Below are 22,883 nucleotides of genomic sequence, written 5' to 3' on the forward strand. Positions count from 1 at the left end.
TATTCTGCTGTTTATTCCTTCTAGAGTATTTTAAATTTCAGTAATTGTGTTGTTTGTCTCTGTGTGTTTATTCTTTAATTCTTCTAGGTCTTTGTTAATTGATTCTTGCATTCTCTCCATTTTGTTTGCATGGTTTTATATTATCTTTACTATCATTATTCTGAATTGTTTTCCAGGTGGTTTGCCTATTTCATCTTCATTTATTTGAACTTTCGTGTTTCTAGTTTTTTCCTTCATTTGTGTAATATTTCTCTGCCTTGTCATTGTATTTTTAACATTGTGTTTGAGGTCTCTTTTTCCCAGGCTTCAAAGTTGAACTCTTTCTTCCTTTTGGTTTCTGCCCTCCTAAGGTTGATCCAGTGGTTTGTGTAAGCCTTGCATAGGGTGAGATTTGTGCTGAGATTTTCCTTTGTTTGTTTGTTTATTTATTTGTTTTTCCTCTGATGGGCAAGGCTTACTGAGGTGGTAATCCTGTCTGCTGATGATTGGGTTTGCATTTTTGTTTGTTGTTCAAATGAGGCGTCCTGCACAGGGTGCTACTGGTGTTTGGGTGATGCCTGGTCTTGTATTCAAGTGGTTTATTTTGTGTGAGTTCTCACTATTTGATACTTCCTAGGGTTATTTCTCTGGTAGTCTAGGGTCTTGGAGTCAGTGTTCCCACTTCAAAGGCTCAGGCCTTGATCTCTGGTCAGGAATGAAGATTCCACAAGGGGTTTGTTATGGCATTAAGTGAGATTAAACCAAATACCCCAAAACGAGAAACCAAAGATGAACCCCAGATAAATGACAGTTACAAAATCAGACAAATAATAATTAAAATAATAGAATGTACACATACATGTATACACCTGTAAGCAAATTCAAAACAGTCCAACAAAAATAAAGTACAGTAGATTGACTCAGTGGACAAAGGAAATCAAAAATTATCTTACAAGTTAAGAACAATAGTAACTAAAGCACAAACCATAAAATGAAACTAAAACAATGTGCCAAGTGGGGAAAAAAGCAATGAAAACAAAACTAATATATATGTTGAGAGGAAAAGAAAGAAAGAAAAGAAAGCAAGAATAGATATGCAAAGTTACACAGAGGTAGATGAAGATTTATATACATGAAAGATTACCTTTAAGGGGAAGAGAACAGTAGGAAATGCAATCAAATGAATAAATGCAGAAAAAATATAATAGGTTTAAAAAATTAAAATTATAAAAAAGAGAAAAGAAAAGAAAGGAAGAAGAAAGTTAAAAAAAGAAAAAAGAAAACTCCACACAACTGCAAAAGCCCAACATCAAGGCAGAGGTTTATAACACCAATAAAAAAGTGTGATTGAATATACACATATACACCACTAAGCAAAATCAAAATAGTTCAACAAAAATATAATAGATTGACCCGGAGAACAAAGGAAGTCAAAAATTATGTCTACCAGTTAAGAGCAAAACTAACTATAGCACAAACTGAAAAAAAAAAAAAAACTAACTAAAACAAAGTGCCAATCGGGGAATAAAGCAATGAAAATAAAACTAACAAATATGTTGAGAGGAAAGGAAAGAAAGAATAGATATGCAAATTTAAACAGAGGTACATAAAGAAGATTTATATACACTAAAGATTAACTGCAAGGGGCAAAGAATGTTAGGAAAAGCAATGAAAAAAAAGTAGAAAAATAATAATAAGTTTAAAAAATTAAAAAAAGAGAAAAGAAAAAAAAAAAGGAAAATTCCACAGAACTCCAAAAGCCCAATGTAGAGGCAGAGGTTTATAACAATAATAAAAAATGTGACTGAGGAAAACAAAAAAAAAAGCTCAAAAGCTTAATTAGATTTCATAATGCCAATAAAATCGACAACTACACAAGAGGGTGAAAACAAAAGGAAAGAAAAGGAAAAAAAATCCAAGAGTCTACAGAGCAAGTGAAAACATAGGAATAATAACCGTTTTTCTTGAATCAATGCTCAGAGTCCTTTCGCTCGCTCGGCATCACAGTCCACCTCACCTCCCTAGGATGCCTTCCATCAATGTGCTGATCTCTGGACCTGTTGTGGGGGCAGCTCAGATTCTAATCTGGTCCTACTGTATGTTCTTGTGTGAATCTGTGTGTTCTTGCCTCCAATGTCTACAGCTATCAGAAGCAGTGTGTTTTCTTTTGTGGGAGCTCTCAATGTCCTTTTATATATTCCATAGACACAGAGTCTGCCTAGTTGATCGTGTAGATTTAATCTGCAGCTTGTGGAGCTGGTGGAAAGGTTTTGGGTCTTCTTGCTTAGACACACTGCCCATGGCTTTCAATTACAGTTTTATTTCTGCCTCTGCATGTGAGTCGTCCACTGGGGTTTTCTCCTGAGGCTGCCTTGGAGGACTTGGGTTTGCCCCCGTGAGGGCCAGGTGTGGAGGTGGCACAGCTGCTTGGGTTGCAGGGGTTCTGGCAGCACCAGGTACTCAGGGGAGTTGGCGGCTAGGGCAGCAGGATATATACTGGTCTAGAAACATATGGAAACTAGTAATTCTCTGTCTTTTATTGCGCCCATCTTTGCATGAAATGTTCCCTTGGTATCTCTAATTTTCTTGAGGAGATATCTTGTCTCTCTCATTCTATTGTTTTCTTCTATTGCTTAGATTTGATCAGTGAGGAAGGGTTTCTTATCACTCCTTGTTATTCTTTGGAATTCTGCATTCAAATGGGTACTATAGCTTTCGTTTTCACCTTTGCCTTTAGCTTGTCTTCTTTTCTCAGCTATTTGTAAGGCCTCCTCAGACAACTATTTTGCCTTTTTGCATTTCTTTTTCTTAGGGATTGTCTTGATTACTGCGTCTTGTACAACATCACGAACCTGCATCCATAGTTCTTCAGGCACTCTGTCTATCAGATCTAATCCCTTGAATCTATTTGTCACTTCCACTGTATAATCGTAAGGGATTTGATTTAGGTCGTACCTGAATGGTCTAGTAGTTTCCCCTACTTTCTTCAATTTAAGTGTGAATTTGGCAATAAGGAGTTCATGATCTGAGCCACAGTCAGGTCCCAGTCTTGTTTTTGCTGACTGTATAGAGCTTCTCCATCTCCGGCTACAAAGAATATAATCAATCGGATTTGGGTATTGACCATCAGGTGATGTTCATGTGTAGAGTCTTCTGCTGTGTTTTTGGAAGAGGGTATTTGCTATGACCAGTGCGTTCTCTTGGCAAAATTCTGTTAGCCTTTGACGTGCGTGCTTCATTTTGTGTTCCAGAGCCAAATCTGCCTGTTACTCCAGGTATCTCTTGACTTCCTACTTTTGCATTCCAGTCCCCTATAATGCAAAGGACATCTTTTTTTGGTGTTAGCTCTAGGAGATCTTGTAGGTCTTCACAGAACCATTCAACTTCAGCTTCTTCAGCATTACTGGTTAGGGCATGGTTATGCCATTACTGGTTTTGGCCCTATCTGAGTCTGTTTTCGAGCCTCTTGTATCTGGTGATCAGAAGGCCTCTTTGGCCAGTCTTTCTCTGTAGCTCTGCCCATTCAGGCACTTAGAGGGCTTCCATGCCTAGGGTCCTTTTCTGTTGTTCGGCACATCAGGCACATAGATTGGCCCCCATGGCTGGGGTCCTACACTGTAGATAAGCACATCAGGCACTTAAAGGGGCACCCGGGGTGTAGTCTTACTCTGTAGTTCGGTGTGTCAGGCGTTTGAAGGGCAAGTCTCTCTATTGTTCAGCTGTTGATGCTGCCGTGTGGGAAGAGAGAGGCTATGGTTACACGTTACTCAGCAGTATCATCTTGCTTTCATAGGTGCCTGGATTTCCTCCAAAGGCATTTCCCACCACAATCTCCTCCCTCAAATCCTCTCTATCCAACCCTCCACAGTCAACAGCAGCCCTCGTCCTGGGATTGTCCCACAAACCCTAAAATCCGGGTCCCAGCCGCTGTGCTTTCCAGGGGACCTGCGTCCCTGTCAGGGCTATCTATGGCTAAAGCAAGGACTGTCTGATTCTCATTCCGCAAGCTGCCACACAGATCAGCTGTTTCACTCCCACCCTTAAATGTTTCTCCTCTGACTCAGACAATTGCCCCGATGTGGGGATTGGATCCCTGCTTCAGTTACCCCACCCGGTGAGGGCAGTTCTATTCCTACAAACATTCCCATTCTTCCCACTAGTTCCTTCTTCCTACCGACTTTTGCGAGGTTTCATATATTCTTTACCGCTGGTCAGGTAGTTCTGTCAGCTCTCAGCTGGTGTTCTACATGCACTTCTGTGTCTGAAGGTATATTTCTTTTTTTTTTTTTTAACTAATTTATTTATTTTAGTTGGGGGTTAATTACTTTACAATATTGTAGTGGTTTTTGCCATACATTGACATGAATCAGCCATGAGTTTACATGTGTTCCCCATCCTGAACCCCCCTCCCACCTCCCTCCCCATCCAATCCCTCTGGGTCATCCCATTGCCCCAGCCCTGAGCATTTGTCTCATGCATCGAACCTGGAATGGTGTTCTGTTCCACATATGATAATATACATGTTTCAATGCTATTCTCTCAGAACGTCCCACCCTCACCTTCTCCCTCAGAGTCCATAAGACTGTTCTATGCATCTGTGTCTCTTATTCTGTCTCGCATATAGGGTTATCGTTACCATCTTTCAAATTCCATATATATGCATTAGTATACTGTATTGGTGTTTTTCTTTCTAGCTTACTTCACTCTGTATAATGGGTTCCAGTTTCATCCATCTCAATAGAACTGCTTCAAATGTATTCTTTTTAATGGCTGAGTAATATTCCATTGTGTATATGTACCACTGCTTCCTTCTCCATTCGTCTGCTGGTGGACATCTAGGTTGCTTCCATGTCCTGGCTATTGTAAACAGTGCTGCAATGAACATTGGGGTACACACGTCTCTTTCAATTCTGGTTTCCTCAGTGTGTATGCCCAGCAGTGGGATTGCTGGGTCATATGGCAGTTCTAGTCCCAGTTTTTTGAGGAATCTCCACACTGATCCCCATAGTGGCTGTACTAGTTTGTACTCCCACCAACAGCGTAAGAGGGTTCGCTTTTCTCCAAACCCTCTCCAGCATTTATTGCTTATAGTCTTTTGGATAGCAGCGATTCTGACTGGCGTGAAATGGTACCTCATTGTGGTTTTGATTTGCATTTCTCTAATAATGAGTGATGTTGAGCATCTTTTCATGTGTTTGTTAGCCATCTGTATGTCTTCTGTGGAAAAATGTCTGTTTAGTTCTTTGGCCCAGTTTTTGATTGGGTCATTTATTTTTCTGGAATTGAGCTGCAGGAGTTGCTTGTATATTTTTGAGATTAATTGTTTGTCCATTCCTTTGTTTTCTATTATTTTCTCCCATTCTGAAGGCTGTCTTTTCACCTTGCTTATGGTTTCCTTTGTTGTGCAGAAGCCTTTAATTTTAATTAGGTCCCATTTGTTTATTTTTGTTTTATTTCCAATATTCCGGGAGGTGGGTCATAGAGGATCTTGCTGTGGTTTGTGTCCGAGAGTGTTTTGCCTACGTTTTCCTCTAGGAGTCTTATAGTTTCTGGTCTTACATTTAGATCTTTAATCCATTTTGAGTTGATTTTTGTGTATGGTGTTAGAAAGTGTTCTAGTTTCATTCTTTCACAAGTGGTTGACCAGTTTTCCCAGCATCACTTGTTAAAGAGATTGTCTTTTCTCCATTGTATATTCTTGCCTCCTTTGTTAAAGATAAGGTGTCCATGGGTGCGTGGATTTATCTCTGGGCTTTCTGTTTTGTTCCATTGATCTATATTTCTGTCTTTGTGCCAGTACCATACTGTCTTGATGACTGTGGTTTTGTAGTAGAGCCTGAAGTCAGGCAGGTTGATTCCTCCAGTTCCATTCTTCTTTCTCAAGATTGCTTTGGCTATTCGAGGTTTTTTGTATTTCCATACAAATTGTGAAATTATTTGTTCTAGTTCTGTGAAAATTACCATGGGTAGCTTGATAGGAATTGCATTGAATCTATAGATTGCCTTGGGTAATATGCTCATTTTCACTATATTGATTCTTCCGATCCATGAACACGGTATATTTCTCCATCTATTTGTGTCCTCTTTGATTTCTTTCATCAGTGTTTTATAGTTTTCTATATATAAGTCTTTTGTTTCTTTAGGTAGATATATTCCTAAGTATTTTATTCTTTTCATTGCAATGGTGAATAGTATTGTTTCCTTAATTTCTCTTTCTGTTTTCTCATTGTTAGTGTATAGGAATTCAAGGGATTTGTGTGTTAATTTTATATCCTGCAACTTTACTATATTCATTGATTAGCTCTAGTAATTTTCTGGTGGAGTCTTTAGGGTTTTCTATGTAGAGGATCATGTCATCTACAAACAGTGAGAGTTTTACTTCTTCTTTTCCTATCTGGATTCCTTTTATTTCTTTTTCTGCTCTGATTGCTGTGGCCAAAACTTCCAAAACTATGTTGAATAGTAGTGGTGAGAGTGGGCACCCTTGCCTTGTTCCTGACGTTAGGGGAAATGCTTCCAACTTTTCACAATTGAAGATAATGTTTGCTGTGGGTCTGTCATATATAGCTTCTATTATGTTGAGGTATGTTCCTTCTAACCCTGCTTTCTGAAAGGTTTTTATCATACATGGATGTTGAATTTTGTCAAAGGCTTTTTCTGCATCTATTGAGATAATCATATGGTTTTTATCTTTCAATTTGTTAATGTGGTGTATTACATTGATTGATTTGCGGATATTAAAGAAATCTTGCATTCCTAGGATAAAGCCCACTTGGTCATGATGTATGATCTTTTTAATATGTTGTTGCATTCTGTTTGCTAGAATTTTATTAAGGATTTTTGCATCTATGTTCATCAGTGATATTGGCCTGTAGTTTTCTTTTTTTGTGGCATCTTTTTCAGGTTTTGGTATTAGGGTGATGGTGGCCTCATAGAATGAGTTTGGAAGTTTGCCTTCTGCAATTTTCTGGAAGAGTTTGAGTAGGATAGGTGTTAGGTCTTCTCTAAATTTTTGGTAGAATTCAGCTGTGAAGCCATCTGGTCCTGGGCTTTTGTTTGCTGGGAGATTTCTGATTACAGTTTCAATTTCCGTGCTTGTGATGGGTCTGTTGAGATTTTCTATTTCTTCCTGGTTCAGTTGTGGGAAGTCATACTTTTCTAAGAATTTATCCATTTCTTCCAAGTTGTCCATTTTATTTGCATATAGTTGCTGATAATAGTCTCTAATAATCCTTTGTATCTCTGTGTTATCTGTTGTGATCTCTCCGTTTTCATTTCTAATTTTGTTGATTTGATTCTTCCCCCTTTGTTTCTTGATGAGTCTGGCTAATGGTTTGTCAATTTTGTTTATCTTCTCAAAAAACCAGCTTTTAGTTTTGTTGATTTTTCCTATGGTCTCTTTTGTTTCTTTTGCATTTATTTCTGCCCTAATTTTTAAGATTTCTTTCCTTCTACTCACCCTGGGGTTCTTCACTTCTTCCTTCTCTAGTTGCTTTAGGTGTAGAGTTAGGTTATTTATTTGATTTTTTTCTTGTTTCTTGAGTTACGCCGGTATTGCTATGAATCTTCCTCTTATCACTGCTTTTACCGTGTCCCATAGGTTTTGGGTTGTTGTGTTTTCATTTTCATTCGTTTCTATGCATATTTTGATTTCTTTTTTGATTTCTTCTGTGATTTGTTGGTTATTCAGAAGCGTGTTGTTTAGCTTCCATATGTTGGAATTTTTAATAATTGAGATCTAATCTTACTGCATTGTGGTCAGAGAAGATGATTGGAATGATTTCAAGTTTTTTGAATTTACCAAGGCTAGATTTATGGCCCAGGATGTGGTCTATCCTGGAGAAGGTTCCGTGTGCACTTGAGAAAAAGGTGAAATTGATTGTTTTGGGGTGAAATGTCTTATAAATAACAATTAAATCTAGCTCGTCTATTGTATCATTTAAAGTTTGTATATCCTTGTAAATTTTCTGTTTAGTTGATCTATCCACAGGTGTGAATGGGGTATTAAAGTCTCCCACTATTATTGTGTTATTGTTAATTTCCCCTTTCATACTTGTTAGCATTTGCCTTACATATTGTGGTGCTCCTGTGTTGGGTACATATATATTTATAATTGCTATGTCTTCTTCTTGGATTGATCCTTTGATCATTATGTAGTGTCCTTCTTTGTCTCTTTTCACAGCCTGTATTTTAAAGTCTATTTTATCTGAAATGAGTATTGCAACTCCTGCTTTCTTTTGGCCTCTGTTTGTGTGAAATATCTTTTTCCAGCCCTTCACTTTCAGTCTGTATGTGTCCCTTGTTTTGAGGTGGATCTCTTGTAAACAGCATATATAGGGGTCTTGCTTTTGTATCCATTCAGCCACTCTTTGTTTTTTGGTTGGGGCATTCAACTCATTTACATTTAACATAATTATTGATAAGTATGGTCCCGTTGCCATTTACTTTGTTGTTTTGAGTTTGTGTTTATACACCCTTTGTGTGTTTCCTGTCTAGAGAAGATCCTTTAGCATTTGTTGGAGAGCTGGTTTGGTGGTGCTGAATTCTCTCAGCTTTTGCTTGTCTGTAAAGCTTTTGAATTCTCCTTCATATCTGAATGAGATCCTTGCTGGGTACAGTAATCTGGGTTGTAGGTTATTCTCTTTCATCACTTTCAGTATGTCCTGCCATTCCTTTCTGGTCTGAAGAGTTTCTATTGAAAGATCAGCTGTTATCCTTGTGGGGATCCCCTTGTGTGTTATTTGTTGTTTTTCCCTTGCTGCTTTTAATATTTGTTCTTTGTGTTTGATCTTTGTTAATTTGATTAATATGTGTCTTGGGGTGTTTCGCCTTGGGTTTATCCCGTTTGGGACTCTCTGGGTTTCTTGGACTTCTGTGACTATTTCCTTCCCGATTTTAGGGATATTTTTAACTATTATCTCCTCGAGTATTTTTTCGTGGCCTTTCCTTTTATCTTCTTCTTCTGGGACTCCTATGATTCAAATGTTGGGGCGTTTCATATTGTCCCAGAGGTCCCTGAGGTTTTCCTCATTTCTTTTGATTCTTTTTTCTTTTTTCCTCTCTGCTTCCTTTGTTTCCACCATTCTATCTTCTACCTCACTTATCCTATCTTCTGCCTCCATTATTCTACTGTTGGTTCCCTCCAGAGTGTCTTTTATCTCCTTTATTTCATTATTCATTATATATTGGCTCTTTTTTATTTCTTCTAGGTCCTTGTTAAACATTTCTTGCATCTTCTCAATCCTTGTCTCCAGGCTATTTATCTGTAACTCCATTTTATTTCCAAGATTTTGGATCATTTTTATTATCATTATTCTAAATTCTTTTTCAGATAGATTCCCTATCTCCTCCTCTTTTGTTTGGTTTGGTGGGTATTTATCATTTTCTTTTACTTCCTGAATATTTCTCTGCCTTTTCCTCTTGTTTATATTGCTGTGTTTGGGGTGGCCTTTCTGCATAATGGTAGTTTGAAGTTCCTCTTTATTATGGAGGTTCCTCGCTGTGGGTGGGGTTGGACGGGTGGCTTGTCAAGGTTTCCTGGTTAGGGAAGCTTGCGTTGATGTTCTGGTGGGTGGAGCTGGATTTCTTCTCTCTGAAGTGCAATGGAGTGTCCAGTAGTGAGTTTTGAGATGTCTATGGGTTTGGTGTGACTTTGGGCAGCCTGTATATTGATGCTCAGGGCTATGTTCCTGCATTGCTGGAGAATTTGCATGGTATGTCTTGCTCTGGAACATATTGGCTCTTGGGTGGAGCTTCGTTTCAGTGTATGTAAGGAGGCTTTTGGATGATCTCTTATTAATTAATGTTTCCTGGAGTCAGGAGTTCTCTGTTGTTGTCAGGTTTTGGGCTTAAGCCTCCTGCCTCTGGTTTTCAGTCTTATTCTTGCAGTAGCCACAAGACTTCTCCATCCATGCAGCACTGATAATAAAACTTCTAGGTTAATGGTGAAAAGATTCTCCACAGTGAGGGATACCCAGAGAGGTTCACCGAGTTACATGGAGAGGTGAAGAGGGAGGAGTGAGATAGAGGTGACCAGGTAGAGAAGAGGGGGACTCAAACGTGGAGAGAGCAATCTAGCCAGTAAACACTTCCCTATGTGCTCTCCACAGTCTGGAACCCTCAGAGAGGTTCACAGAGTTACATATAGAGAAGGGAGGAAGGAGATAGAGGTGAGCATGTGTATAAAGAGGGGAATCAAGAGGAGAGAGAGAGATCTGGGCAGTACTCAGTTCCCTAAGTGTTCTCCGGGACCCAGAACACCCACAGAGATTCACAGAATTGGGCTGAGAAGAGAAGGGGGGGGGATAGAGGTGCCCTGCAGGAGAAGAAAGAGAGTCAATAGGGGGAGAAAGTAATCAAGCCAGTAATCACACTCCTGAGTAAAAATGGGTACTAAAGATTGGGGTCTTAAATGTACAAAATTTATTTCAAATACTATAAAACAAAGATTAAAAATCTAGAGTAGAGGTTACACTCTTAAAAAATACAATATTAAAAAAAAAACCAAAATCACAAAAAGTATAAGATATATATATATGCAGTTTGCTTTAAAAAAATAGGGTCTTTTTTTTTGCAAGGTAATAGTGGATTTTAAAAATGAAAATTAAAGGTGTAATAGAGGACTTAAAGAAAAAAGAAAAAAAAATTAAAGTGATAATAGTAAAAATATATCCAGGACTTTCTCTGGAGCTGTTGTGGGCAGTGTGGTGTCAGTTCAGTTTCATATAGTTCCTTGTTCCTGCTTATACTTTTCAAGATCTATAGGCCCCTTCTGATGTAGTCGGTGTTAACTACAGGAATTTTAATCTGTTGACCTGTCACTTCCAAAGCGGTTCCCTCTGTTTATTTGGCTTCCGTTTGCAGGTCTCTTCAGTGTCTAATTTCTGCCCTGACACAAGGGGGCGGAGGTGGTCTCTTTAGGTTCCCTGTTCAGTGATGTGGGGAGAGAGGAACACTGAAAACTAATATCACTGGCATGTGTGTGGAGAACTCGCAGTGTCTCAGCCACACTGGGTTTGCCCCTGCTCATGGTGTGTGTGCTTTCCCAGTCTACCCTGCTCAGGCTTCAGGTTATTCTGCTGCGGAGCGGACCCTGAGATGCGAGCACTTTCCAGGTCTAAGCCACTCAGGTTCAGGTTCTCGGGTACTCCACAAAGGCGCAGACTCGGTTGGGCCCGTAGTTTGTGCCAATCCCCGGTCGGAGCAGCTCAGGCAGCCAGGTGTTTGGCGAGCTCGGTGAGACTTGTCACCTCCCTGGTCCCAGCCTCGGTTTCTGGACGTGCCCGGCTCCGGTGTGCCTTGTGTCAGTTCTGGGGAGCTGGCCTCTGTCTGCGACCCTCCTGGCGGATGTCAACCATCCGGAATCTCAAGAAGTCTTTGCTCTCTGGAGCTGAGTTTGCCCCTTTCCAGCTCTGGCTGGCCCCGCCTGCCCGCTGCGTCTGGCGAGGGGATGGGGCGGTCCACAGCTGGCTAGCTCTTGTCTGGTATTGCTCAGTCCTTTGTTCTGTGAGTGGGCCAGCAGTGCCTTAGATTTGGGCTTTTTGCGGGATAGTTCTCTCTCTCTGGCTGTCCCACAGTTTAGGTTGCTATCTCACGTTAGCTCCCTCAGATTGCCCTCAGGGCATTCGGGTCCGGTCCTTACCCTAAGCAGTGCCGCCTGCTCCTCTCCGTTCAGCCCCCACTTGCTGGTGGCAGATGCGAGAGTCTGGGGTACTTCTCTGCTGGGAATTGCCTTTAGGTACGTAATCTGTGAGTTTTATTTATTTTTCCTCCTGGTTATGTTGCCCTCCGAGATTCGAAAACTTCCCCCAAACCCCCTGGTGAGAGGGTTTCCTGGTGTTTGGAAACTTCTCCTCTTTTACGACTCCCTCCCCGGGACAGGTTTCCGTCCCTAACTCTTTTGTCTCTCTTTTTATCTTTTATATTTTGTCTTACCTCCTTTCGAAGACAATGGGCTGTTTTTCTGGATGCCTGATGTCCTCTGCCAGCGTTCAGAAGTTGTTTTGTGAAGTTTGTTCAGCGTTCAGATGTTCTTTTGATGAATTTGTGGGGGAGAGACTGGTCTCCCCATCCTATTCCTCCGCCATCTTAGCCCCAGGATCCTGAAGGTGTATTTCTGATGTGTCCATGGAGAGAGATGTACTCCATGTCCACCTATTCCTCCACCATCTTGTTCTCTCACGTTTTTTTCATTTCTTGACAGTCTCTCCCAGCTAAATGGTAACCTCCATGGAGGCCTGGAATGGTGTCCAGCAAAAAATGTTCCTTGAGTTACTGAATAAATAAAACTATTATAAAAAATGTAAGAAAATATCATTGTGAGCTAAGAGCGGGGAAGTACTTCCTAAACATTGTTTTGAAAGGTTGTTGCTGAACCATGAAAGGCACGAGGATTCTTGCCCTCCAGAGAAGAAGAATTCAATCCAGGGCCAGAGACGAGGCTTGATCACTCAGAGCTTTTGTGTAATAGAGTTTTATTAAAGTATAAAAGGGATAGAGAAAGCTTCTGACATAGACATCAGAAGGGAGCAGAAAGAGTATCCCCTTGCTAGTGTTAGCAATGGAGTTATATATCTTTTAATTAGTTATTACAATGAATCAAAAGAATGTCTCAAGTTTGTGAAAATTTTACCAGACCCACTCCCACAATTTACATTTTAGGATAACAAGATTAGAATTTAACAATAGAAAGATCCTACCAGACCCACTCCCATAATATACAGTCTAGACATCAGGATTTGTCAGAACGTTTTCAGGAAGGAGAAACTGTCCTCACCCAGGACACACTGTTGTTGTATAATCCCTAGTACAGAGTTTAAACTGAGTTGTGTAATTCACTAAGACTAAGGAACATAGAGGGAAAAAAAAAAATGTTTGTCCTTTTCTCATCCTTGAGAATTCCAAACCCTTATCTCCTCTTCGAGAGCTGCTTCCTCCTCCTTGGGGACCCTGGACTTCTTATCAATCTGCCTAGGAACTGACTCTCTCAGTTTTAAGTCCATAACAGATTAATATCAAGAATATAAAAATATTTTTAATATCCTATGATCATCAAGAAGATAAGCGCAATTGCTATTTGTGGAAATGGGCAAAGGATGCAAATAGGCTAGTTATAGAAGAGAAAAACCCCAAAGGTCACAGGATATGGTAGGAGTGGAAACGGGTGCAGCCATAGCAGGGAGTAGCCTGGAATGACTGAATCCAGTGAAGCCTGCACATCCATGAACTCCAGCATTTCTGCTCCTGGGAAACTGTGATCAGTCCCCTCAGTGAGACAGAGAGCTCATTTAGTCATCTGTAAGCAGCTGCGAGGCTTTAGTTCCCAATTGCTTTTCATACAGGATCCCTAGCCCAGCTCTGCCCTGCCTTTTACCAAAAGAAGCTGGCCTGCTCTCCTCCCCTCCTGTTGATTTTATTGATTTATTTTTGCATGTGTTGGGTCTTCCTTGCTGCGCACAGGCTTTCTCTAGTTGTAGGGAGTGGACTGTAGTTGCTGAGCACAGGCTTCTCATTGCGGTCACTTCTCTTATTGCAGAACATGGGGTCTAGAGCACAGGCTCAGTAGGTGTGGGGCATGGACTCAGTTGCTCCGTGGCATATTGGATCTTCTCGGTCCAGGCATCTAAGCAGTGTCCCTTGCATTGGCAAGTGAATTCTCGTCCACTGAGCCCCCAAGGAAATCTTCCTCACGTTTTATCTTGTTCTGTCCTGCTTTGTTCTGGATTAAAAATATATGTGTATCTGTGTGTATGGGCTCAATCGTGTCTGACTCTTTGTGACCCAGGGACTGGAGCCCACCAGGCTCCACGTCCATTGGATTTTCCAGGCAAGAATACCAGAGTGGGTTCCCATTTCCTTCTCCAGGGGATCTTCCCCACCCAGGGATTGAACCTGTGTCTGTTGTGTCTCCTGCCTTTGCAGATGGATCCTTTATCTCTAGCAGAACATTTTGAAAGCCTCAAAGAAAGTGTGTATCTTTACAAATTGGACCACCTGAATCATTTCCTCTGCAAGGAGGTCACTGACAACACCCACTTACGCCGGCTGTGTGTCCCTTACCACTCTTTTCACACAGGCCCAGCTTAGCATCTGCAGCCTTTGACACATCCCCCTTGCATGTGTTTAAACCTAAATATCAGCTTTATTACTGATGAAACTGATTGGGAAGAGCATGGCTTGGGCAGCTGTTGTTGTTCTGTTGCCCAGTTGCATCTGACTCTTTGCAACCCCGTGGACTGCAGCACACCAGGCCTCTCTGTCCCTCACCATCCCCAAGAATTTGCCGAAGTTCATGTTCATTGCATCCCTGATGCCATCCAGCCATCTCATCCTCTGACATCCTCTTCTTCTGCCTTCAAACTTTCCCAGCACCAGGGACTCTTCCTGTTGTTGACAATTTTTTCATTACTTTGGGTAATGATTCAGTGGAATTCATGTATATAATTCTTTCCATTAATGGTTATTTCCTTAAAGTATTAATATATTCCAAAAGTTAGAAATGTTGACCTATATCTTTATTTCTCTATTTCATTGTTAAGACTCTGGAACACAGGGAATCCCCTGGTGGTCCTGTGGTCAGGACTCCAGGCCTCCACTCCCGGAGGCATGGCTTTGGTCCCGTGTCAGGAACTAAGACCCCACAAGCCATGAGATGCAGCAAAACAAAACAAAAAACAGAGGAAATAGACTCTCTTAAAAAAAAAAAAAAAGACTGTTGGTCACAGTTTCTCTCAGAAAATATACCTGCTACCAGATTTCTGGTTTCCCAACATCCTTGCCAGAATTGGCTTTCTTTTGTACTAAAAGAAAAAAAAATTAGTTTGCATGAGGAGAGAAAAAACCAAGACACACTAAAGTAAGAATTTTGTGGCTGACTGGACTTGTTTTAAGTCAGTTAAGAAAAGTGCTGGGACAATTAGTTGAGTGACTGGGCATGGGGAGTTAGCTCTCTCTTAATATATCTTTTATCTTACTATCTTGCTAAATTCACTGATTAGTTCTTGTCAATATTTTGTAGATTCTATTTGATTTTCTGCATAGACAATCGTTGTCTGCAGACAGTTTTACTTATTCCTTTCCAATCGAGATGCCTTTTATCAATTGATTTTTCTCCTCATAATGGTTTGGATATTTCTGATTCTTGGCATACTCTTTTCCTTGGGTGCTGGGTATATTTTTCCCTAGGTATATTCCACAGCTGTAAAAAATATAATGTTGTTTACTCACTTAGAAACACTTTGATCCTGTTGAGTCTTGCCTTGAGGGTTCATCAGTGGGAGTTTGAGACAAGATCCCTCTGAGTACTGTATATGATGTCACCTGAATGAAGAGTTTCTGCTATGTCTCCAGTGGACTCTCTGCCCACGTGCAGGGTTCTCTCCTCCCTCTGCCGTCCTCTCCTCTCTGGTCAGCCACCTGCCAGCTCCAACAGCCTCTGCTTTGCGATCCCCCCTCGACACCCAGGGGGCTGGCTGGACATGGCCTGGGCATATGTGTAGACAGCAAAATGGGTCAGCTTTACAGCTCATCTCTTCCTTGTCTCAGCTCCCAGAGATCACTGCTGATCCTCCCTGGCCTGATGCCCAGTTTTTTCACAGCCTGAGCTTCATATATTTTGACTGGTTTTAAGGGGATCTTTGAAATCAGTGGCAGGGGCAGAGCCGGTCCCGCTCCTCCATATGGGTGAACAGTGTCTGCCAGGACAGAACAGGGAGAGCTCTGCCCCCATGTGCTAGAGGGAGGCAGGGGCTGTTGCCAGGGATGGTGGCAATTATCCCGGGGGTGACAGTGATGGCGTATCTCACCCACCAGCACCCAGCAGCTCTAGTGGCTACAGTGATCCTTCCTTTCAAAATGTAAGCCAGATATGTCTCCCCTGTTCAGTTCCTTTCACTGGATTTATTCTCACTCAATCAGCAAGACATCCTTATAATGACCAAACAAGGCCCCACATTCTCATTTGTGAACCCCCATTGCCTCTGTACCTCCTCTGCTATGCTCACTCTTGCTCACTCCATACCGACCACACTGGCCTCTTGGCTGCACCCTCAACACTCCAGGTTTTCTGATGAATTACTGGTTTTGCAGTCTGTTCTCCCTGCCTTGGCTGTGCCCTCAAATACAGCTCCTGGCCACCTCCCTCATCTCCGAGTCTGCCCAGGTCTCATCTTCTCACCCGACTTCCTCCTGCATCCACCCTCCCCACATCCCAGTGGGCAGTCAATTCTCTTCACCCTGTTCTTTCCCACACTGCTCATCACCTTCTATAATACACTATAATTTACAAATGGCTTCAACCAAGCAGAAGTGACATGCCCCATGGATTGCCCTGCCTTCCCCATGGAGGTCTCCTAGGAAGCGACATCTGTGTGTGGTGCCAGAGTGGGGTTGGGTTCATGATTGGCCTGTGGAGTTCCAGTGACCGGCAGCCTTGATTGGAAAGGCCACCCTGTCCCATAGGCCCTCCAGCACCCCATCTGCCGTCAGTGAGTTGCCCATGTGGGAGGGGTCTGTCTCAGCTCTGTTCTCTCCCATTGGGCCCCCTGCTCCAGCCTGCACAGTGAGATTCTGTCTCAGAAAATAAAAACTAAATTTACAACAACAAATGGCACAATTAAAATAAAGAAATAATAATAAATGCAATTTAAGATCAAAGAAAATAAAGTAGAAATCTGGAAACTTAGGGAGGTACCTGGTCAAGTATAGGGGCCAGAGCTCAAGGGGCCTGGGGCTCAGGTTAGGTTTCCTGGCCCTTGCCTCTCAGGTTAGCCTTGTGGGCCAACATACCCTTCTTTGGATCGGGGGCTTGGTCTGGAGTGTCAGGAAAAACCATTTGTGGTAATCGGCCTATTCCTTGACCATGGTGAGGAAGTTCACGTGGCTTCTCCTCCTTTCTCTCAGCACCAGGATTCCCCTTGGCTGTAGGATCTGTGTCTTTGGCCTGGTTCCCCCAAACCCGAGCCCCAGCTACTCCGGTTGTCTCTGCCTTCCATCATGGCCTAGAGACGCTGCTGACCCGGCACCCAGGGCAGCTGGGAGCATCAGCCGTGGGGAGAAGAGAGGTGAGGGCACAAGAGGCCCCTGCTGTGGGAGGCAGGCTGGGTGCTGCTGCCTTTTCATGTCAGTACTGAAGGTCACCTTATCTGTGGTATCTGGCAGGGCCGTTGATTTTACTGTCAACTACTGAGGCTAGTTTCTGACCCAGAAAAAAGACGTGGTTCGGCTGACCAGAAGCAGTGCTTGTTACGGCCACCTGCTGAGCGGCTTGCAGCGAAGTAACATGGATGTGGGGCATTCCTTGTGAGTCAGGTTAGGCCCGTTGTACTTGAAAACAGCAAGGAAGTCTGTTTTCAACACTCAGCCTTCAAAATGTGTTCCGAGATTTTATCAGAGGTCATTACTTAAATAAGAGGACACTTAGGTCATAATTCTTCCTTATAACTTTTATTAATGCCAGAAAAGAAATAGTAACAACTCAAATGAATTTTTAAAAATTAGCATTATTGCAGATACAAACATGGTTTGAACAGGGGCCTTGAGAGGGGAAAGGCAGGCCTGAAGGGTGCCTTCAGTCTCCCGTTGGACCTAAAGGCCACAACTCAGCTGCTGCTTACTGCATGAAGTGGCCTGGACAGTCAGTCCCCAGGGTCACTCCATGCCCTTGGAGCTGGGCTGTGTGCTGGGCCTCAAGTTCCTCCCCCCCATGCAAAGTTTAATTTCCAACATCCTGGGCTTGTGGATTTAGGGAGTTGCAGGCATGAAACGCTTCTGTCCCCCTTTTTGCATAACACAACCCCCAACCTGGAGGTATTTCCTAACGAAATGAGACGGAAGGAATGAAGTAAAAAGGAACTATAGAAAACAATGGAGAATTTTCCCCTTTATGTTGATGCTCAAATTTTCTAGAAAGGTGTATTATGCACAGTGCACAGACATGCCATGTGCACTTGAGTTGTAGTGGTATCAGAGATTATTTCTTTAAAAACAAAAATCCCCAAAAAAATAAAAATAAAAAATAAAAATAAAAACAAAAATCCCTCAGGGCCCATCAGAATCATAGCTCTTTATTACAAGTGGATTGTCTCTGCCAGAAAGAAGATCTGGCTAGCATCCATCTTTGTGATTTACGGTGCCTTTCTCAGGAGCATACGCTGCAGCCAGCTCAAAAACTACCTGTATTTTGGGTGCCTGAATTGTTATGCTTTTGTGTAGCCATCCATTAGCAGTTTTATCACAGCAAGACATGATCGCATACACCCTGAAAATGAGGGTGAAGTGATATTTGTAAAACCCCAAACCACTCCCAAAACAGTCACACCACTCCCAAAACAGTCACACCACTCAAGTGTCTATTGCTTAGTGCACTAAACATGTCCCTGGAAACGTTTTGTAGAAAAATATTTCTTTTTTGGTCAATTGGATGACATTTCACTGCTGACATAATTTCAGCTGCATTTACTTTTCCAATATATCTTCAATGTGGTGAGGTTCTTGACTCTCAGACGTACAAATTTTTCTGCACTGGTCTTTGTCAGGCAGTGATCTAAACACAGGTGGCCCACACATGAGGAAGCCACCATCTATGGGAACTGGCTGTCTGTAGCCCTGGATTCTTGCCTGCGGCTCTGTGACTCTTTGCAAGTCGCAGAGGAAGAAGGCAGCTCCCTAACAGGCTCTGGCTGAGGGGCAGGCCGCAGGGTCCAGGAGCCCTCTTGTGGCTCCTTCCAGACTCACTAAGGACTCAACTTAGTTAAAGAACTTGGCAATTTCCCCCATCTTGCTCTGGGAAGAAAATGATGTCACGAGATCCTGTCATTTTGAACATCAAAATTAATTCTTTTATGGTCTGAAAAACCAAGATTTTCGCACTTACCTTTGGAGCAGTTTGAAACCCTGTAGCAAAGCCTACAGTTGCCCTGACTGATGCTGACGGTCATAGACCTGCCTGCGTACTTCCTCCACCCCCATGCGTAAGACACAGTGGCAGGACAGGACACCAGTCTCTATTTATTACCCACTTGTTCAGATTTGTCTTCCAGCTGCAGGTGCTCAGAACGATCAGGAAGGGGCATTAAGTAAAATCCTGTGCCCAACTGAGCCTTTTTTCTGGACCCCTCCCTGGAACCCCAATGTCTCATAAAGGAAGGGGTAACAAGGTGCCCTCGTTGCACAGTGGGCATGTTTGCCCTCTCAGGACCTAGTCACCACTAAAGCAGAAGGGGATAGTTAGGCAAGACCCCTGATACTGGAGCTGGCTGGGTTTGGTTTTTTGGGATCATAACTATCACTTGAAAGCTTGAGTCCAGCACAGGATGGTCAGGGATAGCCTTCCCCAGGGTGGCTCATGGGAAATGCACTGCCAAGGGGACCACATGAACCAAGAATGGACTTCATACTGATTTTCGGGAGGTATCTCTGATGGTAACTGCTGGTTATGTTCGAGTGCCCTGTTTGAACACCACACGAGGAAACCCTGGTTTGCCATGCATACCTTTCAATTATACAAAGCACCTGCTCAGAATCCTATGAAAAGGAGAGGGGACGATGAGCCATCCCGTGTTCGCACGTATTTCCCACCAGTCTCCAAAGTTACCCTAACTGATTGAGGCAGCGAGAGACAGCAGAGGAAGCCTGACTGGCTCTCTGGCCACGAGTCATCTTGGGCACAGTGTCCCCTCCTCCAGTTCCTAGTATCATTTCCCTCAAAGCAATGATCTCTGCCAAGCCTAGCTTCTGAGGTCTCTTAGGGGAAGAGATGAGATGATGAATGTGAAGGAACGCTGGGAAAATGCCAACAGCCATGGGACACCCAGCCATGGGTGGCTGCTTAAGCCCGATGTTCTTAGAGCCGCCAGTGTCGTGTGATCTGCTCATCGTGGAGCCTGGGACTTGATGCCCCTGTCACTTGATGCCCCTGTCACTCGCATTGTCTTTCTTTGGGGGGTAGAAATACCCGTCTGCTGGAGTCTTTGGAGTAAGGAGTCCAGATTCTGCCACCATCCCTAGGCCTGGTCTTTTGTACTGTCTCTTCCGGGGTGGGGACAAGACGGTGTCCAGATGCGTGTCTCCTAGGATAATTTATGATTCCAGTGGAATCACAGGAGAGAGATCAAAAGTTCAAGCATTGGAGGCAAATGATGTCATCTTGTGGGCTGAGATCCTGGCTCTAAGGTGCACTTCAAATGCTCCATTGGAGATGTTTAACCCAACTTCCATTTTGATTGCTCCCACCCTGCCCAAATGGAGTTTTCTACATCCCAGTCCATGGCTGTGGACCCAACACCACACTGGTCTGAGGCTGGGACCAGAAATGCTGTGGTGGATGGGGGTCGGGGCAGGGACTGGCCTCCCTGAGAGTCCCTCTTGGAGGAGACCACTTCCTGCTCCTCCCGATTCAGTGTTTACAAATTGGTCCTCTCTCCCAAAGTCTCTTGTCAAGACTCTCTGCGTCTTTACCCGTGTTGGGCATCGGTGGGCTTCTAGTGGAAAAACTCAAAGTGAGCCTCGCCTCCCACCTGCAGCCCAAGCCTGTCACGCTCTGGACTGCCTCCTATACGTCCACTCCTGCTTTGTGTACTGAAGAGCTTGTGTCTTCTGCTCATCCACTTGGACATAGTCCACTCTTTGATCCTCTGAAAGGAGAGTTTTCTGAAGGGGGAGAACAAGGTTTTTGTTACACATAATCGAAAAAATTCAGCACGTCCCTGGTGGATTACAGGTTCACGCATTTGCTGCCCCTTCCTCCTGGGCGCCCACGTCACCTGCAGAAGTGTTACACTCTGTGTGTGTGTGTGTGTGTGTGTGTGTGTGTATGTGTGTCTGTGTCTGTGTAAATCTCTCCTCAACTCTACTCCCTTCATCTTGGCTCTCGCCATCTAACTCGCCTTGACCAGTATACTGTGAGCAGAGGTGACACCCTGCAATCCTGCCATGTCTTTTTCCTCTGCCAGGATAGTGGCCCCTGAATTGACAATGACCTGAGACACCAAGGCCCTGGCTGTGATGGACTGTCCTGTAGGCAACAACTGAGACGCCTTTGTGGTCGAAAGCCATGGAGGTCTGGGGACTCTGTTCACTGTTTGAATTTACCGGTCTCATCCTGCTGACCAACTTTTCTGAAGTGTCATTGTAGGTTTGGGGAATGAAATGAAAGGTAAAGCAGAAGTCCCTTCAGCAAAAGGGAAGGGAAGTCTCCCAACATCTTTCTCCACAAACACAAAATGAAATCATATTGTATATCCTGTTTAGCAAGTTGTTTTTTCTCATCAAACAGTACATTGTCAGTACAGTATAGACTATGACCATCCTTTGCTCAAAAATATTTAGCTCTTGTCCACTGTTTGCCGGTCATTCATGCCATGTGCAGTGAGTGACAACAGTCAATGGCTAGGGTCTGTTACATGGATTAACTCATTTAGTCCTCACAACAGGCTTCAACATAGCTGTTATTTCTGATCCCCACTTTACAGACAAGAATACTACGCAAAGAAGTCAAAACTGCCCAACCTGAAACTTGAGGCCCTTTATGGAGGGGTTCCAGTTGCAACTAAGTATTTCTTGTCTCCAGTGCCTAGAGTTCAGCCAAACAAGGCTAGCCCTTCTTCCTTCAGCAGACCCTTACTGTGCCTAGTCTACCGTTTACCCAACCCTCACCTCTGCCAGACTTTTTCTCAGCAAATTCTATGGCCCAAGTTTTGAAGAGCATCAACACTACATACATTTATACATAGACATTCAAGAACACACCCCAGAGGGAAATACACCAGGATTTCTGGGAGACAGAATTAGAGCTGATTTTAAGATTCTTCACAGTACATGTCTGTATGTTTAAGACTCTGCAAAGAGAACACGCATGGCGGAATCATCAAAACAAAACCAAACAGAAATGAAATCTCCTGGGAACTCTGATACAGCATCCTTCCTACCTGCTTCACAGGGGCTGGTGACACCGAGTCGAAGTCCAGGTCTAAATAATCCAGGCTGAATTTCCTCGTCCATGTCACAGCTCCACTGCTCAGGGAGTTGTTTGCTCTGCGCTCCTCCTAGAAACAAACGTCCCAGGATTCGGGTTAACAGTTTCTGGCTGGGCTGCCCAAGGGAAGGCGGCTGAGCTTGTCTCCTCTTGAGCAGCTGCTCACAGAAAGTGGATGAGTCCTGTGCCGCATGGCCTGCACATCACAAGGAGAGCTTTCAAATATGATATGGCCAATGTGGCCTTCGCATGAAGCCCTGCCTTTATTCACCATGGAAATTGTTGGCCAAAATCTCCCCCAAGAAGAATTTATTTGATGTATCTGACAGGCTCATGATACCTGAGAGATTAAATCCTGAAAAGATCAATCACGATTATTAAAGCTCTAGTAAAGGCATCCCAAGTGCATTTGAAGATACTTTACACAACACAGTGATAACATGTGTGCAACACACATCCATGGCCGTACCGGACAGCTTCAGAGGTAGAATATACCACTGTTACCTGACACACCACACACGTGGAGGAGGACCTGCCCCCTTCTACTGCAGCCTTCTCATCCGCAAGGGGATGGCCACAAACTTGAATTTAGTGTTTATCACTTCTTTTCTTTTTAAATATGATTTTACGAGTGTGTGAGTGTCCTTAAGTGACATACTGTTTTGTTTTGCATGTTTTGAACTTTGATCAACAGAACCATATTGAGTGCATTTTTGCTGACTTCTATTTTCACTCCATTTATACATATTTCACATCCATCCATGTCAATGCACTAGCCCTATTTCATTTGTTTTCATTACCATAGATGATTCCATTGCATGATTTATTTAACTGTTCCACCAACAACGATCATTTGAGTTGCTCCCAGTTTGGAGGCTCTTACCAGCATGTACCCAGGGATATGGGCACCTTCAACTTGACTATCACCCACCTG

General features: G+C 43.0%; 1 protein-coding gene and 1 pseudogene across 5 annotated transcripts in view; one reads left to right on the plus strand and one right to left on the minus strand.

The window, feature by feature from the left end:
- The window catches only part of LOC145535805 (heparan-sulfate 6-O-sulfotransferase 2 pseudogene), a 107,484-nt pseudogene that overhangs the window by 45,232 nt on the left and 39,369 nt on the right, over positions 1–22,883 (plus strand). The gene's annotated exons all lie outside the window — the stretch shown is intronic.
- The window catches only part of GAB3 (GRB2 associated binding protein 3), a 57,718-nt gene continuing 52,246 nt past the window's right edge, over positions 17,412–22,883 (minus strand). For all 4 annotated transcript variants that reach the window (XM_081564134.1, XM_081564133.1, XM_081564132.1 and 1 more), the window contains 2 exons: positions 21,903–22,019; positions 17,412–20,625 (listed from right to left, as the gene is read on the minus strand). In XM_081564134.1, coding sequence (XP_081420260.1) covers positions 20,509–20,625; positions 21,903–22,019 — 234 coding nt within the window. In that variant the 3' untranslated portion in view covers positions 17,412–20,508. The remainder of the gene's footprint in view (positions 20,626–21,902; positions 22,020–22,883) is intronic.

This window comes from Giraffa tippelskirchi, chromosome X (assembly GCF_054371585.1).
Source record: "Giraffa tippelskirchi isolate mGirTip1 chromosome X, T2T-mGirTip1v1.2.pri, whole genome shotgun sequence".
Lineage (NCBI taxonomy): Eukaryota > Metazoa > Chordata > Mammalia > Artiodactyla > Giraffidae > Giraffa > Giraffa tippelskirchi.